Genomic DNA, 20,185 nt, shown 5'->3' on the forward strand with positions numbered 1-20,185 from the left:
TTTGTGTGTGTATGTGTGTGTGTGTTTTGACAGGCAGTTAGACAGTGAGAGAGGCAGACAGAGAGAAAGGTCTTCCTTCCATTGGTTCACTCCCTAAATGGCCGCTACGGCCGGCACTGCGCCGATCCGAAGCCAGGAGCCAGGTGCTTCTTCCTGGTCTCCCATGCAGGTGCAGGGTCCAAGCACTTGGGCCATCCTCCACTGCCCTCCCGGGCCACAGCAGAGAGCTAGACTGGAAGAGGAACAACCGGGACAGAATCCGGCACCCCAACCGGGACTAGAACCCAGGGTGCCGGAGCTACAGGTGGAGAGTTAGCCAAGGAAGCCGCGGCGCCAGCCACATATTTAGTTTAAAAATTAGACTTGTTGAACTCTTTAGTGGAGCATTAAGCCTTTAACTATAATCTAAATTAAAAATATGTTCTCTCAAAGAAAATACCATGGTTTCCCTACGTCAAGGTGACAGATACAACGTGCTACATTAACTTTCAGTATAATGCTGAGAAATTATTTAGAAAATAATGGCTAATGACAGTTGAGAACAGTCTGGACTTCTCTGTGAATGATTTTACAATACGTATGAAACTATACAAAACCTTTTATCCCATATTCCCACTTCTGGGAGTGTATATTAAAATAAATTTAAAATTCCAGAGAAAAATTTTCATGCACAGAGATGTTTATAAGTTCCAAATCAGATGAAGAAATTAATAGAACTATGTTCTACAAACTCAAAACAATGACTTAACAACTGTTTCACAGCACATTACTTAATAATGTGGTCACAGAACAAATCACAGAAGTCAGTAAACAAATATGTTGATGAGAAACCTTGAATAGGCAACAAATTTAAGACAATTATAGCAGGTGAGAGGGTAATGGATGTGCTTTTTCATCTCTTGACGATCAAATTTTGCAATGTGATCATATTCTTTGTACATGTAAGTATAAAGAAATATTTTTCCTAGAATCTAAGAACACTCAGAAATGGAATGAGTTTCATGAATCACCTCTTCAACTGTATCACACTTTTAATACATATTTGGTGAATATAAATTAGGGTTGGAGTAGGACATGAGTTGGTCTCTGATTTCTATCCTAGCCATCTTTCTCCTATAAAGCAATCTTTGCAAATTATTATGGCAGTGTTATTTTTAAAAACATTATCTACACTGTTTTCAAAAGTGAAAGTTTTATTTCTCTAAATGCTAACCATCATTTTCAAATTCTAAATTTAGAAGTTGATATTTTGCTACATATAGAGTTTTGATTTAATTTGCTCAAGTTCACCTCATGGCCCCAAAAATGGACTGAATTCTTTATACACATAATTCTAAAAAAACTCGCAGTAGTATTTTAGCCTTTTCTTTTTATATGGGAAGTGGCTCAAGCAAAGCACATCCAATAGGATCACATTTGCACTGGTTTTCCTGTTTACTGGGAGTTTTGAGTATTTTAGTGACCATCTGTGCAGACAAATTATGAGGAAGATACTGAGTCTAGCTCAAGTATTACAAATACCTAACTTGTATATACTTTTCCGGTTGTAAGGGGCACGTATGCGAACTCTTAAGTACTGTGAAAGCACAGTGGTGCTTAATTTAAGTACAGTGGTACTCAGAGAGAGACAGAGCTTCCATCCATTGGTTAATTCCACATATGCCTTCAATACTTAGGGTTGGGCCTAGATGAGGTCAGGAGTTAGAAACCCAATCCAAAACTCCCACATGAGTGGCAGGGACTCAATGAGCATTTACCTTGGTACGCATGGTCTTTAAAACCCTGAACAGGCCGGTGCCTGCGGCGCCAGCACCCCGAGTTCTAGTCCCGGATGGGGCACCAGATTCTGTCCCCGTTGTTCCTCTTCCAGTCCAGCTCTCTGCTGTGGCCTGGGAGTGCAGTGGAGGATGGCCCAGATCATTGGGCCCTGCACCCACATAGGAGACCAGGAGGAAGCACCTGGCTCCTGGCTTCAGATTGGCGCAGCGTGCTGGCTGCAATGTGCCGGCCATAGCGGCCACTTGGGGAGTGAACCAACAGAAAAAGGAAGACCTTTCTTTCTGTCTCTCTCACTGTCTAACTCTGCCTGCCAAAAAAAAAAAAAAAAAAAAAAAAAAAAAAAAAGAAAACCTGAACAAAGAAAAATAACCAACTTTTATGTCAAATAAAAACACTTTTCAACTTAGAAAGCAAATCTGATTTAAGTGAATAAATCTATTTTATTTGACATAAAATATAATTTCTTCCATTAGTTCAGAGAACAAAAACTGTATGACAATATTGGTGTCATCTTTAGGCAACACATAAGCAGAGCACTGCATGTCATTCCACATACTTCACTCATTATGAAATCACAGTTCTGTAACTCATATGTTTAATAATAGTTGCAACTGGTGTACCACCAAGAAGGTAATGAAAGGCCAAGTGCTGTGGTACAGGCAGCTAAGCCACCACTAGGGACACCTGCCTCACGCACAGAGCAGTTACTCTGCTGCCCAGCTTCCTGCTAATACACCTGGGAGGCAGCAGGTGATGATCTAATCACTTGAGCCCCTGCCTCCCAAGTAGGAGACCTGGATGGAGCTGATGGCTCCAGGCTTCGGTCTGGGCCAGCCCAGTAACTGCAGGCATTTGGAGAGTGAACTAGTAGATGGAAGATCTCTCTCTCCTCCCTCTCCATCTAAGTCATTCTGCTTTCAAATAAAAATAAAGACATCTTTAAAAAAGAGTTGATGAAGATGTTACATACATTTAAATGACCACGGAATTTCTTAATATTAAATAACTAATTCTAAGGGTTAAACAGTATCTCTCTTAAAATCTATTTTTGCTGATGTCAATCAATAATCCATTAAAACATTCTGTATTATATCTTGGTTGTCCTTAATAAGCTTCCTATGTCATGAAAATGACAGTTAAAATAAAAGGAAAGATAGCATGAGCAAAATATCTCAATCTAGGGAAGAAAGTTTTAAAACAAACTTCTTCATCCATGAAAAAGACAATAAATTACTTCATTCACAGTGTTATTACAGGAATTAAATAATTGTGTTGTGCTTAGCAGTATCCAGGCAAACGTATTGCTCAATAAATCACATGATTTGTTAATATTAACTGTCAAGGTATGATTTAAGAAGTGGTGACATTTCAAGCAAACTATTTTGATTTTTTAAATTTTTTTGAAGACAAGCCCTACTTATTTTATGTTTTTCCTCTTAAATACTTGAAAGAAAATTCTATTCAATGGTATAAAATATAATTTTTGACTCAGACAAACAATATGTGGATGACACAATTTTAAGTATAATTGTTCATTTTTATGCACTGATAAACCTTAAGCTCTTAGAGCAATACCTGAAATACAGCAGGCTCTCAACAAACACTAGATTTTAAAGATTTTATTTATTTATTTGAGAGGTAGATTACAGACAGTGAGATAGAGAGAGAGAGAAAGAGAGAGAAAGAGCTTTCTGCTGGTTCACTCCCCAATTGGCGGCAACAGCCAGGAGCCTCTTCCTGGTCTCCCATGCCAGTCCAGGGGACTAAGCACTTGGGACTTCCACTACTGCTTTCCCAGGCCACAGCAGAGAGCTGGATTGGAAGAGGGGCGGCGGAACTAGAACCGGCGCCCATATGGGATGCCAGCACTGCAGGTGGAGGATTAACCTAGTGCACCACGGCACTGGCCCTAACAAATACTTCTGAATAAATACTTGTATGAAGATACTTTGAAAAGTTTGTGCAAAAACAGAATTAAAAGATATTTATTTTGGTGCAAAACCAGTGAAATTCTTCAATAGAAATATCTATTTTTTGGTATAGTCAAAATGAGGATTTAAAAAAAAATTAAGTGTGGAGTGAGTGAGTGGTCTAGCAGTTAGCAAACCACTTGAAATCTCCCATCCTGCCTCAGAATGCCTGGGTTCAATACCAGCTCTGAATGTGATTCTAACTTCGTGACTGCGCATCTTGGGAGGCAGCACATGATAGCTCAAGTAGCTGACTCTCTGCCACCCATGTGCAAGACCCAGATTAGATTTCTGGCTCCTGGCTTCAAGCTGATTCAGACCAAGCCAATGGTAGGCATTTGAGGAATGAATCAGAGGATGGGCATTCTGCTAGCAATAGCTCTCTCTCCTTCCTAAATATGTAAAATAATAAATAATAAAAATTATGGACTCTTTATTTTATGAATTTGAAAATGTTTCCACTGTTAGAAATTCAAATATCTCTCAAATGTCCCTCTCAATGTGGCAATATCAGAAGAAACTATAACATTCCATGTTCTTGAATATGCACATCAGAGTCATTCATTTAAAAGTACACAAAAGCCTTAGGGAACAATGACTATACTTCAAACTTTGGGCCAGCATGGCCAGTTGTTGCACAGTTTACTCTGGTTTGAGCCATGCAAGCAAAAACAGACTGGTATGGTAACCCCAGTGGCATTAGCAAAGCTACAGATGGATGGCATCTGACCTCTGTCTTCAATACTGCTGATGGAATGCACAGGATTTAAGTCAGTACAATGGACTGAGGAATGGACAAAGGATAATGGGAGTTCAGGTCCAGAGAAATACATGGCATTTCTATGTATAACGCTGCCAGTAAGATGCTAAAAATCACTGAAGCTCTGAAAATGTATCATACTTCACCATTTCTTAACTGGTATTTTCCTTATGCTATTTACACTTTAAGATTTATCTTATTTATGTGAAAGGCGGAGTTACAGAGAGAGAGAGAGAGAAAGAGAGAGAGATAATGAGAGAACCTCCATCCTCTCATTCACTTCCCAAATGGCTGCAATGGCCAGGGCCAAGCCAGGTGGAAGTCAGGAAGCTAGAACTTCATCTGGGTCTCCCACAATGGTGTCAGAGGTCCAAGCACTTGGGCCATCTTCCACTGCTTTCCCAGGTGCATTAGCGGGGAGCTGGGGTTGCAAGTGGAATAGCCAGAGCAGTGCCACTGTTGCAGGAGGCAAGGTAACCAGATGGAGGCCGCATATTCACACATTCTTAAAAAACTAAATCTGCTAGCTCTCTTTGTTCTATAAAACAGATCATCCTATTACAACAAAATTTTTCTTGGAAGTTAATGTGAAACTTGAAATACTCACATCAAGATCATCCTTCGCGTTATAGTAGACAACTTCATTGCTCTACACAAAAAAAGAAGGAAAGAGTGTTTTAGAGTGAAAACAAAACATACTGAATCAAACACTGAATGCATTTTTCACACATTTTAAATAAACATTTCAGAGTATTTCTTTCTCAAGATAGTCCATAAAAATCTTTAGCCAATATTTGCTGAGGACATATTGAAATAGTCTATCAGTGGTATTAGAAAAGGAATATATTTTGCATTGGGAAACAGATCTCAGTATAGGTCTGAGGATTTTTTGAGTAAAAAATTGAATTTGTATTTCAAATGCAACACAGATATATACACAAAAATACACATTAAATAATAAACAGGATAACTTAAGAAGCTTGTGAGACAAATATCTTAATACTTTGTTAAAACATATGATTTTAAAAACATGATTTTAAGAACATAGATATATATATATATGTACAGTGTTGAAATGATTATTTCAGAAATGTGCATCTATGTAATACTGGCAGAAATTTACTTGTGCAACTAATAAAAAAAGAAACAATTCAGCAAACAAAAAATAATTAGATTATCTAACATGTGATTACCCTCATACTCTCACAAATTGATGAATTAGCACGGGCACTTTATCAAGAATTAATTTAAATGGACAACACTTCTTGTCATGTCAGTGTTGCTGCAATAGACCATAAAATGCATATATTATGGCCAGAAATTGTATTATAGAAGGATTACATAAATAAGACCAGTGTCTGCTAATACTAACTGATAGAATTAAAAAGGAGAGAATAATCCCACATGGGAAGCAGGATACACAGCAGACTCATAGAATGGCAGATGTCCTAAACAGCACTCGGGCCTCAGAATCGGCCCTTAAGGCATTCAGATCTGGCTAAAAAGCCCATGAGAGTATTTCGGGCATGGAAAGCCAAGACATTGTGGCCAAAAAAAACACCTAAATGAAAGATCTCTGTGACATCCCAGCGGAAAGGAGGAGGTACATTTCTCTGAAGGGAGGAGAGAACTTTCACTTTGACAACCGCCTTGTCTAAATAAGATCAGAGCTGGTGATCTCAAGAGGCTTCCATAGCCTTGGCAGCTCATGACAAGAGCCTCGGGTGATTACTTATGTCATAAATAAGACTGTCAATTGTTAAATCAACAACAGGAGTCACTGTGCACTTACTCCCCATGTAGGATCTCTGTCCTTATTGTGTTGTACTTTGTGAATTAATGTTATAACCAGTACTCAAACAGTACTTTATAGTTTGTGTTTCTGTGGGGGTGCAAACTATTGAAATCTTTACTTAGTATATACTAAATTGATCTTCTGTATATAAAGAGAATTGAAAATGAATCTTGATGAAGAATGGGATGGGAAAGGGAGTAGGAGATGGGATGGTTGTGGGTGGGAGGGTGGTTATGGGGGAAAAAAGCTGCTATAATCCAAAAGTTGTACTTTGGAAATTTATATTTATTAAATAAAAGGTAAAAAAAAAAAAGGATAATGGAAAAGAAAGAATAAAAAAAAAACTGTCAAGGAATTTAAAATTCCTGTTCTTTGAATGGAGTTTAGTTCTACAAAATGCAAAACTAAGATACTTGTGTGAATTGCCTTTTTCTTTTCCCTTCCTAAATTGACTGCAGATAGAGCCAGTTTTCCAGGTCTTCAATAGTAAGCTGAACACTGTGCCAATCAAAAGTCCACAGATACTATAAAATTTTGTAAAAACAAATAGCTAAATCTTTAGTCTTTTCACTTTAAAATATTTCAAATAATACAGAAAAGTATAAAGAAGAGTTCAAAGAGCTCTTTATGTTTAACAACTTCAACATTTTTCTATATTCATGTCATATATAAACATGACATATCTACACATACATTACTGTTTTTTAAAGCAGGGTAGCTATATTAAGATCACATTATGTGGAATTCATGACAAAATCACAAGATGAGGAAAGGAGGTCATATTATTGTATAAGCGGTATAATTCATTGAAGACAAAACATGTAATAACACATTTTCTCTTCTATGTAGAAGTTGTAGTAAGAAAAGTGTGTAGATGCCATATTATTTGGTACACAGATACTTACAAGTTTTTTGAAAACAAAAAAAAGCTTGAGAAACACTAATTTAGGGATTTTTTTTTTTACAAAAATGCCTTTTTTTTTTTTTTTTTTTTGACAGGCAGAGTGGACAGTGAGAGAGAGAGACAGAGAGAAAGGTCTTCCTTTGCCGTTGGTTCACCCTCCAATGGCTTCTGCGGCCGGCGCGCTGTGGCCAGTGCACCGCACTGATCTGATGGCAGGAGCCAGGTACTTCTCCTGGTCTCCCATGGAGTGCAGGGCCCAAGGACTTGGGCCATCCTCCACTGCACTCCCTGGCCACAGCAGAGAGCTGGTCTGGAAGAGGGGCAACCGGGACAGAATCCGGCGCCCTGACCGGGACTAGAACCCGGTGTGCCGGCACCGCAAGGCGTAGGATTAGCCTAGTGAGCCGCAACGCCGGGCCTAAAATGTTATTTTAAAAACTGTTAGATCTTTGACAAATTAGCAGATATCACATAGGGGGAAAACCATTCCATGGTTATTAAAATTTTGAAAACAACAAGCAAAAATTAAAACTTTTCTCTTCCTGGGAAGACTTCACAGAACCTCGATGTGCAACTGTCCATTACAAATCTCCAAGAACAAAGCGTTATCTTTTTTTCCCCAAATTTACTTGCCACAGAAATCTGTCTCCTTTCTGTTTGAGAAACATGAGAATAAATATAATACACAGATCTTTATGAAAACTAAACAAACCAACAACTACAAATATTGGAATATATGACTCATAACTGTGAACAATACCCACGAGTTTGAATTTATTTCCCTTAAAATCAGAGCATTTTAAAAACTGCTTGATTTTTTTAAAAAAAGTAAACAAAAGAATTTTAACATGCAAAAAAGTTCTAATTCCTGAAACATTCCAATAAGTTTTATAACAGAGTTAAAATACAGAATCACAACTCATCACATATATAAAGCAGGGCAATTTTCTGAATCCACCTGAGGACCAAAACTAATTACTAGTTTATTGATCTCACATTCAACTTTCAAATTTATACATAGGAGATAACTTTCAAGAAAGAATGTGTATTCCAGCAAAAGTTAAAAAGCACTGAATAAGTTTATCTTCGTCTTACATTTTCTGCCATTTGCTTGCTTCTATTTACAGAATTGAAACATTTTGAAAACAATTTCAAGCAATTCAGTATCATCATTTTAACAGAGATTCATTAAATCCTTAAATGTGCATACTGCTGTGCAAAGAAAGGCAGGAAAGCAGCCAAGCAGCAAAGGTAAGAGCATCTACTCATACCCTTTAGACAAAATAATGGTTACAGCTTAATTCAATAATATATCCCACGTGCACAGGGTTACACTTGATCCTTGTACCAGGGCCCAAACAACACTGATTAGTCAACTTCCGTGTGTGACACTAGGTCCCATAACAAACGAGGAGCGCTTACTCAATGAAGATTAAGGGGACCTCAAATACTTTAAGAAAAAGATGCAGGTATGATAAACAAAGTTCCAGCATTAGCTCAAACTAAGTATTTTTTATTAAAGATGTATTTATTTATTCATAAGGCAGGGTAAGAGAGAGACTGAGAGGAGAAAGGGATCTTCCATCTGCTATTTCATGCCCCACATGGCCACAATGGGCAGGTGTGGGTCAGGCTAAAGTCAGGAGCCAAGAGCACCATTTTGGTCTCCCACATGGGAGGCCATGTACTTGGGCTGCCTTCTGCTGCCTTTCCTGGGTACATTAGCAGGAAGCTGGGTCTGTAGGGGAGCAGCAGGGACTAAGCATTCCCATATGCATGCTGGTGTCACAAGTGGTAGCTTAATGCATTTGCACCACAACACTGGCCCCTCAAACTAAGTATTTTGATTTAAGATAAACTGTGAATAAAATTAAATGAAAAGAAAAAGAAATCCTAAAGTTCACTGGGATTTTCCAAATGTCTTCCCTTTTTTTATTGTGCTATATTTTACACAAAACTGCCACTTTGCTGTTCTTTCAGAAACTATATATTGCGTTGAAAATTATCAAATATGTATATCCCAAAGTTTGGATTTTATGCATTTGAACAGGCTTTTTGGATTTTGGATGACATACAAATCCCTAATGACTTTTTCAAATCAAAGTGAAGCAAATAAATTAGTCATACAATTACATTGCACGTCAATCATTCTTACACCTTCTTGTAACTGAGTATTTTGTATTTCTGCTCTCAAAGAGTTCTTCTTAATATAATGCTCATTTCTTACAAGGTCAAAATATAAAGGCAAAGCACAAAAATGTGACTTTTTATAGAAAACAACAAAATGATGATGCACCAAATCAAGTTCATGTGCTTATAAAAGAAGATAACAAAGATCATAGAAGAATATGCAAGAGTTGCTGTTCCATGCCTTAGACTAAAAAATGTGATACTTCTTTTGGCACAGCAGTATTTTTTTAATCTCACTTGAGTAAGTAGACTTTAACTTCTCAAACCCCCAATTTTTCATTGATAGTCTGCCATTTCACTATTAAATGATTTTCACCTAACAGAAAAACGCAGCTGGTAAATTTTCATAAGCGTAAATTCATACAGAGCATCGGGATCTGGAAAAACTATATTCAATCTGTCAATCCAGTACATTTCCAAGGCAAAATGTCATCTAAAACAATGCTTAACATTCATCTATCATTTAATTTACACAACTGTATGAAAACTTTTTTTTTACTCTCAGTCCATCAAATTTTGTAAAGAAAATGGCAATGATTCATTTGTGTGTTTTTATAGTTTTACAGTTATTTGGCTAAGATGATTTTAGGTGAAACAGTAATTCTCTTCCATAACACTTCACTTGTAGCTGTCTTCTCTGCTCTATAAGTAGTGATGTCAAACTAAATCAGTTTTCATGAGAGGTATGCAAATCAATGAACTACCAAAATACATCCAAAAGCAGAATTAAGATAGGGAGCAATTCTCAGAAATAAAGGAAAATTCATACCAACTCAACCAAGTTCTGTTTTCATAAAATTACAAGAAATTGAGTTAAAAGAAATTTAACTACTTATAAATATATCTAAATTGCACAAAGGGGCGGAATTAAAGGAGGAGACAAAATCCCAACTGAATTCTTTCCCTCTTGACCCTGTACCCACCTCTCTCCCATTTAGACTGAAGAGAGATCTGTGTTCTATCAGTCAACAGTAGACCATATTCCATTCATTGAACTCATAGTGTGGTGACCTTCTCTATGCTAAGTGCTGGAGAAACAAAGATGAAAAATATTTACACCATGACCTTAGGGAACCAGTTCTCAACCTTCAACTCAAATGTGGGAGCAAGTTGATACAGGTGAGTTGATCACTGCCTGTTACAAACGAAAAGTACCTCTTCTAATGTTTAGATGGCATGATCATCCAAAAACTTCATACTTTTCTTTTTAGTCAAAATTATTTTTTAAATCAGTACAGAGCAAGAGGGAGAGAGGGAGGGAGAGAGAGAGGGAGGCAAGAGGCAGAGACCAAGAGTGAGGTCTTCTATGCACTGGTTCACTCCCCAAATGGCCACAATAGCCAGGGTTGGGCCAAGCCAAAGCCAGGAGCCAAGAACTTACTCCAGGTCTCCTTCATGGGTGGGTGACAAGGGCACAAATACTTGGGCCATCTTCCATTGCTTATTCCAGGTCATTAGCAGGGAGGTGGATCAGGGGGCAGCAACCAGAACACAAGCTGGTGCCCACATGGGATGCCAGTGTCACAGGCAATGGCTTTACCAGCTATACCACAGCACCAGCCCTCAAAACCTTACTTTTCAAACTCAGTGAGAATTTGAATTTCAGGGAGTTCAGACACTGCCCCCTCCCCACTCCAGATGAGCAGTTTAACTGTGTTTCTTTCTTAATCCCTTGCCTATCCTGTCACTCAAAACTCTCAGTTCCCCCTCCACAAAGTACCAGCACCACTAAATACTTTAATTAAAAGGATGGCACATAAACTAATTACTTTAGGCACAGGTGATAGAATTGAGTCATCTTGTTTCTCTATTATCCTCTGCCTAACTGTTTCAGTGAAAATAATTAAACATCATCTTCGAAGGCATTTCACACTCAAAACATCCAAGTTTTTACTGGATTTCAGGTCATTATGCACAGCACAATGGAATAAAGCCAGCAATAGCCACAAACTAGATTTGTGGGTTAGTCAGGTCTTTGGAGAGCTATTTTTCATAATTTAAGTACCACCAGCTGACAAGAACAAATTGTTTTGTTTCTGATATTTTACCAAGTAGTTTAGTTATTTATTATCTCCTTGAAGCAAATTTACCCAAATGGTCTATGCTAATATAATATCGCTGCTTACTGAAATTTAAAACATCCCCTAGCAAGTTGAGACATAAATTACTTTAGCCTCCCTATATCTACTGGGAGTCAAAAATTAAATCTGGGCAAAATAGACCGCTCCATCTTAAAAATGTAGATTGTAAGTGACAGTCCCTTGCACGTCACTTTCTAATAAAAGTTGGCCTTTGATGAATAGTTTACGTTAAACATCTGAGGCATAAGTTCAAAGATTCCACGTGCAAATAAGATGTTGCCAGGAAATAGATTCAAATATTGAAACTGGGAATTAGGATTTAAAGTCAACAACAAAATGCATGATACCTTCACAATTCAAATAGAAAATAACTTCCTGTCAAATTCCCTCTCTTTTCTTGGCTTACCCCCCAGCTCTGCACATGATCTATGGCTTGACAAATTTTGGGCAATTGCATTTTCACCTCTAAACATTTTTTTTAAAATATCTGCTTCTTATTGTCATTTTTACTGCTTCTTGGTTACAAACATGATGTCAGTTGGCTGACCATTAGTGATACTCTTCAAGAAAAATGAGATATGTTAATGGTAACTACATCATTTCATTTGAAAGTCAAATTTTTTAAATAATATACCCAGAGCAATCTAGTAACCACATACACACCACTACCAGTTCTGTGGAAACCATCCACTATCCTAGTGTCGAGTTACAGCAGCACTGTGGCACTGTATGAATACAGGAACTCAAACATCGGTGCAGTTGTGGGGTACAGGAGAAAGAGGGGATGGGAATGCAAACAAATGTTTCCAAGACAGTGATCCTTGAGAAAAGTGTGTTCTCACGCCATCCTGTTTGTTTGAGGTTTACAACACATGACCATGCTAAAAAAAATATAACAAGGAATTTGGAATACAAAAAGGGATAATCAAATAGGCAAAGGTCCCTCTGGAAATCAGTGTTACCAGAGTTTCAGACAGAATTCACCCAGTAAACCAGCATGTGTACTATACAACAAGAGACAGTAACCAAGACAAATGATGTGAAGAGTTGAACGAGCTGTTTGGCACACATAGTGGTGTTGGGAACTACTGCTTTATATGGAGAAAGAAAAATCAAAACTACATATGGATAGCATCGATTTATCAATTTTATTTGGTATTTTATACTAATTAAACATCTTTTTACCTCAAGTTCAGTTAGTTTGCTTTGAATCTATTTAATTCATGTAAAGAATGAGTGTGCTCCAAAAAGTTCATGGAGAATGGAATTCATAGGTAAGTTTATTTTGACATAATTTTTTTTAAATCCATGCATACTCTTTTCATAATACCATTTGCCATGAACTTCTTGAAAATTCCTCATAATTTCCTCAAAGGGCCCACTAACATATTAGAAGTTACTAGTTGTTGTTATTGTTCTTTATTTTAAGGATTATTTAAAAGGCAGATGAGTGTAGGGGGCAGGGCAGGGCATAATGAGAGAGAGAGAAGGCATGAACTTCCACGTGCTGACTCATTCTTAAAACACCTGCAACAGCAACGGCTGGGCCAGGCAGAAGCCATGAGCCCAGAACTCATTCAGGGTGCTCTATGTGGATTGCAAGGACCCAGATATTTGAATTATCACCTGCTGCCTCCCAGGGAGGCATTAGTAGGAAGGTACGCCTGAAACAGAGCAGCCAGAACTTGAATCAGACCTTCCATCAATAAGGGATATGATTGTTCCCAGGAGTGACATATCAGCCTCACCACAAACCTGCTTTGTTTTAAAAGGAAAAATAAAATCATTAGAAGTATAACGCAGTCATCAATTAATTTTTCCATATGCATCTTGTCCACTAAATGCATTGCTGTATTCTGAACTTCTGATTAAAATACTCTTTCTACCCCTCTACCTTCTTCACACATTAATCTTCACTCACTGCTGCTGAGATAAATTCCACCCTTACAGTAAACCAGAAGTTTGCTTGTCCATCCTAACATCCAAACTATTTAATCCCACAAGGCATAAATCAGAGTTTCCCACATTTTAAAAACTATAGTAGGCCAGCGCCGCGGCTCACATGGCTAAACCTCAACCTGCGACGCGGGCACTCCACATTCTAGTCCTGGTTGGGGTGCCCGTTCTGTCCAGGTTGCTCCTCTTCCAGTCCAGCTCTCTGCTGTGGCCCAAGAAGGCAGTGGAGGATGGCCCAAGTGCTTGGGCCCTGCACCCGCATGGGAGACCAGGAGGAAGCACCTGGCTCCTGACTTCAGATCAGCGCAGCACGCCGGCCATGGCAGTCATCTGGCAGGTAAAAATGGAAGGAAGACCTTTCTCTCTGTCTCTCTCTCTCACTAACTTTGCCTGTCCAAAAAAAAAAAAAAAAAAAAAAACGAAAAAAAAACTAAAGTAAACATGTGGATTTACTTTGACATTTTTCTTTCCTTTCCTATACAGAAACTCATCTTTAAAAAACTCACTCTTTGGGCTAGCGCTGTGCCGTAGCGAGTAAAGCCACCACCTGCAGTGCCAGCATCCCATATGGCCACTGGTTCAAGACCTGGCTGCTCGACTTCTAATCCAGCTCTCTGCTATGGCCTGGGAAAGTAGTGGAAGATGGCCCACGTGGGAGACCCTGAAGAAGCTCCTGGCTCCTGCCTTGGGATCGGCACAGCTCCAGCCGTTGTGACCATCTGAGGAATGAACCAGAGGATGGATGACCTCTCTCTCTGCCTCTCCTCTCTGTGTAACTCTGACTTTCAAATAAATAAATATTTAAAAAAAAAACAAAAACTCACTCTTCCCTAAGTCCTATCATGTGATTCTCTTTGACTAGTAGGTTCTATGAGCCCCTTCTATGACCACAGCTACCAGCAAAGTTTAAGTCTATCCAGCAACAGTATTCCATTTCTGTATTCCTCTGGCTGTAATAATAGGTCCAGGAGTAACTATGGCTGAGAAAGTCCAGCCTGTTAAATCCTCAATCCTTCCACACCAAAGGCTACCTCTATCATTTGGTTTCTTGGTTACAGGAACAGTAATTTCTTCTTTTATTCCTTAAGCTAATAATCAGAGTTTGGCTTCTAACTCCTACAACTGGTGGTACCATTACGAACACTATGCTCCCTATAAAGTCTTGATTCATCTTTTCTTAGATCACGTTTGTGTAATAAAAATAGAGGTGTGTTCTGATATGGAAATTATTTTGTGTAAAAGTTAAAATTCTAGAGTAGAAGGTTAAAAAATTAGTTTAACCAAGAGATCAAGCTGGTCTTAGGTTTTCACAAACGCTAAATTTAAAATATTAAATTATTCCAATTTGAATAAGAAGAGTGTTTTATTAGGTTATAATCAATGTTATCACAATGTCTAGAATGTTGTTTGGCCAGCTATTGAATGGACTGATAAATAAAGATCACAGACCTGTGAGAAAATACCAGAAATTCTGATAAAATTACAACAGCATGCAAACACACACACACACACACGCGCATGCACACAGTGCATCTGTACAGAAAAATGAACAGCTTTAAAAAGTTTTCAAAGTAGCTAAAATGTAAAAGCACTTTCAGTCCTAAAAGAAAGAAGAGGGATTCCAAGTAGACTGTGATTTGGGTTCCTTGATTCTTAAACTTCAAAAGAGATCAATTCATACTAAACATTAAGAGTTATATCAATTCATTTCTTCATCTGATAAACTTTAAAGGGAATCTGCCTGTAAGCTATTTTGGTGCTCCAAATGGAATCAATAAATATATGTCTTAAATTGGAGGAGAGAAGTGAAAGCATATTAAAAAATATATTATTTCCTCTAGGCACCACATATCCCAATGCAGAACTGAACATATCCATAATGCTGAAGAATCTACTTTAATCTATATCTCTCATGAAGCATTGGGTATAATCATGTAAAGCATTCAAATTTAATCCACAAAAATATTTCATTTTTTATGTTTCATCCTATTGACTTAGACAACCCACAGCTCTTTCTGACTCATGATCAAAGTTAGCAGCACTTGGTCATAACAGTATTGATATCCAAGTAATATGGAGTGTTAATTTGTCCAGTGGTATTATTAGCATCATCTCCAAATTAATTGTTATCAGCCTCAGAAAATAATCACACTAACACAGACATGACTTACATTATGGTCAGTGAATTACTGAGTATAAAATAATGTGGCCCAAGTCAAAGCCTTAAGAAACATTAAGTTTGTAATCGCTATATCAATTTTAACTGTCACTGGGCATGAGGAGCTATATAGAGTAGGAAAGAAAGGAGAAGTTAGCATTTAGGTGTCTATTACAGGATACCCAAACACGAGGATCATTGAAACTTTGACAAAATCGCTTTGATATCCAATAGCTTTGATCTTTGAAGATACTATATTGATAAACATTTCAGCAATCTTGTAGCATCTTGTTCTTTGCACTCCCCCACCCTCTCTCCACTCCAGTCCCACTTCGGATTATTCACTGTGCTTCAGCACTTTAGGTGAAAATGGATACTATCAAACCAAATACATCATTGTGGAGCTTGGACATCATGTTTTAAGTCCCTAGAAAGCAGTAATCTTAAAAGACAAGATTTATAAATTTTGACACAGATAGCTTTATGTGCAATGGCATTTCAAAAAATTTGTGGGAAGTTGGATTGAAAGGTGTTTACTTTGTTGAATATTTTGAAATTCATGAACTGTTTTTCCATAATAGAGATTTTTCATGGTGTTTGAAGTCCCCTCCCACAAGAATAAAACTAGAAATCTTAACAATGAGACTTAGTTAGAAAGAACATAGGGTAGGTATTAGAGGATGTTCCTCCTCGTTAGGAAAAGGAATGCCAAGACTAGCCCACTTTAGTGGGGAAAAAAAAAAAAAAAAGCAAAAGCTAAAGCAGTAAGCAGTGACACACATATCCTGTGGATCCTCTTACAGGTAGAAAACAGTGGGTCGGGGAAGACGTGCGGGAGGGAACTGTAGAGCAGAGGGGAATGTGCCATTCTTTCTCCAGGAACTCCAGAATGTACTCATGGATGTGAAGGAAGCCTTCCTTGCAATGGAAAACCTCCCCACCTCATCAAACGTAGATACTCTCCCAGTGCTTCTCACTGCGCCTTCTGCATTTTCCTTCTTTATGCATCACGGAGAACGACAGTAGCTATCTCACTGGCAGGAACGCATGGGAGAAGCCTGACTCCAAGATCAGCTGCACCCATTCCCAGGCCACACACTTACCCACAGCACTGTGTATTCTGAGCACTGTGAGTGCAGAAAGCGGACCTCAGTGTCAAGTCCTTCTGAGCGAGCCTGCCTCCTTTGCAAACTTGTTGTTGTCTTTATCCTCCACTGACAAGGTCTGTTGTAGATGTGGCTCTCCAGAAACAGAAACTAAGATCTGAGCACAGGTAAAGATTTTGTTGTTGCTGTGGTTTTTTGGAGAGGGGATCAACACAAAAAGTGAAATACAGAGCAAAGGCATCCAGTCCTGGGTCTGTAAAAGCTCAGTTCCTTTGAGAACCTCTATGTTATTACTAAAATTTGTGACAGCCGAAGTGTGAGGATGCTGGGGCAGGGTCCAGGGTGTTTACTCTGGCACATTCCGGGGGCCTGAGGAAGTCCTCCTGCCCAGCTTTGCAGATGCTAGAAGTAGGAAGCCAATGGCACATGCTCATGCCTGTGGGTGGGATAGGGGCAGGGGAGTGCTTCTGAGGTCCTGACCAGTGGAGAAAAGTCCAGCTTTGCAGATGCTATGAAGTAGGAAACCACCAGAACCTATGCATGCGTGTGGGAGGGTCACTGGGAGTGTGGTGGAAGGTCTTCCTGAGCCCCTGGCTCTTGGACAAACTACTCAGCACGACTCCAGGCTTTGAGTCCTCCTCTGGAAAATGTGCAGTCAGTCTCTGTTCTCTGGAAGCCTTTTGCCTCCTTGTTTTGATGCCCCCACTGAGAAAACAGGAGGACCTGGTGGCTGGGTTCCTCTGTGTATTCAGAGAGCCTTTGAAGAGTTTCCTTGCCTGTTCTTGTAAATACCCAACAGAATTTGGAGAGCAGGTTTCTGTTCTGAAAAACAAAGGCAAACTTCCCTTGATTTTTTTTAGTCTGAAATCTCTCTGACACATTTCTGGGGAAGCATGGAAAACAGTGGGAGAACATTTACATCATTATTTTTGTTTTTGTCTGCAAAGGCCAAGTTAAAGTATATAAATACAAATATTCATTTATGCCTGAAAATAATAACCATGTTTCTGCAGTTTTTTGGGGGGGGGGGGTTGTTTGTTTGTTTGTTTTGTTTTTGCTTTTGTTTTTGTTTTTTGGCAATAAAAAACATCCTCAAACTGAACCAACCAAAATCAAGCCAGCCATGCCTCCATTATCGGATATATTAACTCCTCTGGATCAACCACTGCTATCTTTCAAAAACAAAACAAAATGACATTCATTTATATTTAAGAGAAACAGAGATCACACTTTCTTCATACAGGGGATAAAGATTACGTCTTAAATCTGTGCTACCTCTCCATAAAATTAACTTTACAAATAGTAGAAAGAAAGGCTATTGCAGAGCAAATAAAAAGAATAATTCCAGATATCTTAGAAACACTTAATCACTCTGTAAAGAAACAAAAATTCCTAGCAGCCCATACCTCATTAGCCTAGTTTTAGTATTTAATTAAGTTATATTTCAAAGAGCTTTTTAATTCAAACTATTCATTGATTCAGATATAAGTTCACTCTAGTTAAAACATGCATAATTGTTAAAATGTTAGTTTCTGAAAGCAAAAATTCAAAAGCTCTTCAACAAATCCAAAAGACTCTCAACATAGTCCTAGTTTCATCTGCTGTCTAAATTTGATAAAGGAGAGGGATGGAGAGAAGGAAAGACAGGGAAAGGAAATTTTGTGGATCATGCTTTAGTTCTCATACATACATGAATAAATTAGTTGCTTTAAATTTCATAAAGCATAATTTTTAGAAACTGTAATCCTTTTCTAGAATATTCAAGATATTGTCTTGTTAGTTTTATTTATTTGAGAGGCAGAGAGAAAGGGAAACAGAGACAGCTCCATCAGTTGCTGGTTTACCACAATACAGGCCAAAGAAGGGAGCTGGAACTCAATCCAAGTCTCTCATGGCTGGCAGGGACGCAAAATCTTGAGCCCCCACTTGTTGCCTCCCAGAGTCTGCATTAGCAACAAGCAGGAATCAGAAATGGACTCAGATCCAGGCAGTTCAGTACAGGGAGGAGGTGTCCCAAACTCTGGGTCAAATGCCCATCCTTCTAATTCAAGTCTTAATCTGTGGCAACAAACAAACTATGCAAAGTTACCTTGTCTTTTCCTGTATAGTTGGGCTAAGGGGTTCCAAATACAAAAGGTTTCAATGATCACCTAATGTTACAATTTATGGGAAAGAATTTTGCAAACTTTAAGGACATATACATGTATAACTAATATTATCTAGAAATCCAATTATTTTAATATTGTTTTATAGAATTATCATTGGGGCCAACATTGTGGCGCAGCAGGTTAACACCCTGGCCTAAAGTGTCAGCATGCCATATGGGCGCTGGTTTGGGACCTCGCTGCTCCGCTTCCGATCCAGCTCTCTGCTGTGGCCTGGGAAGGCAGTGGAGGATGGCCCAAGTCCTTGGGCCTCTGTACCCACGTGGGAGACCTGGAAGAGGCTCGTGGCTTCAGATTGGTGCAGCTCCGGCTGCTGTGGCCAATTGGGGAGTGAACCATCAGATGGAAGACCTCTCTCTCTGCTTCTCCTCTCTCTGTGTAACTCTGACTTTCAAGTAAAATAAATAAATAAATCTTTAATTTAAAAAAAAGAAAGAAAGAAAATAGAATTATCATCAAGGCCACTATTTAGGTACCCAGAATATATTTACTTTGATAATACAATTATATGCCTAGAATAACAGAAAGTTGAAATTCAGATAAAAATTGCCTAAAACTTAAAAATAGACATTTATCTAGTATAAGTGATGAAATTAAGTTAAAAAGATTAACTGATTGAGATAGAGGATTGAAAGTCACACCTAAATGAAATTATTTCAAAAATAGCAAGCTGGTGTCACTTCAGTGGAGAGCAATGCTACTGCAGTATTCAAGCCAATTATGGTGTTGTCTGCATTTTAAACTAGCATTCTAGATGTGCTGGTGAACACAGCAACACAACAACATGCTTATCTTTTGATCATGTTGCCTTTTTTTAGCGCATAAGAAACTCAGTCTGAAAAATATTTTACATTTAAAGAGTTCAGCAATTTCAAAGTCAATATCCAGGTGAGAAAAATGAATAGGCTGTATTAACACCTAATTAAACTTCACAGACACAACTTCCTCCTTGCAAAATTACAGAGCTGTGTTTTTCCCTCCAATGTGTTGTATGTGTTGGCCACTATTATGTATTATTTGTTTAGTAAAAATATAACCAGTTTAGAAGCAGATCCAGTGAAGTTAGCATCTGCCCAAGCTATATTTTACCATATAGCAAGGGAATATAGCATAAACCCCAAATGATCAATGCTGATAAACATCAGTATACACAAGGTACTATTCACTCATCATCCTGTGACTAGCCTCGTCTTGCTTAGAAATTCCTTAGAGCACACAAAAGAGAAACTGGATCTTAATAAACACTGGAATTTAAGGAAAGTTTAGGTTAAGTCATCTTTAATATATGAGAAAGTATCATTACCTTTCATTATTATTTTAT

The 20,185-nt window shown here is 38.3% G+C and overlaps 1 protein-coding gene across 7 annotated transcripts in view; it reads right to left on the reverse strand.

Annotated features, from left to right (window-relative positions):
* Window positions 1-20,185, reverse strand: part of CACNA2D1 (calcium voltage-gated channel auxiliary subunit alpha2delta 1) — a 516,209-nt gene that overhangs the window by 194,390 nt on the left and 301,634 nt on the right. For all 7 annotated transcript variants that reach the window (XM_070069807.2, XM_070069805.2, XM_070069806.2 and 4 more), the window contains 1 exon segment: window positions 5,117-5,158. In XM_070069807.2, the coding sequence (XP_069925908.1) occupies window positions 5,117-5,158 (42 nt within the window).

The sequence above is a fragment of the Oryctolagus cuniculus genome, chromosome 3, assembly GCF_051225735.1.
Source record: "Oryctolagus cuniculus isolate XC-2025 breed Fujian yellow rabbit chromosome 3, ASM5122573v1, whole genome shotgun sequence".
Taxonomy (NCBI): Eukaryota; Metazoa; Chordata; class Mammalia; order Lagomorpha; family Leporidae; genus Oryctolagus; species Oryctolagus cuniculus.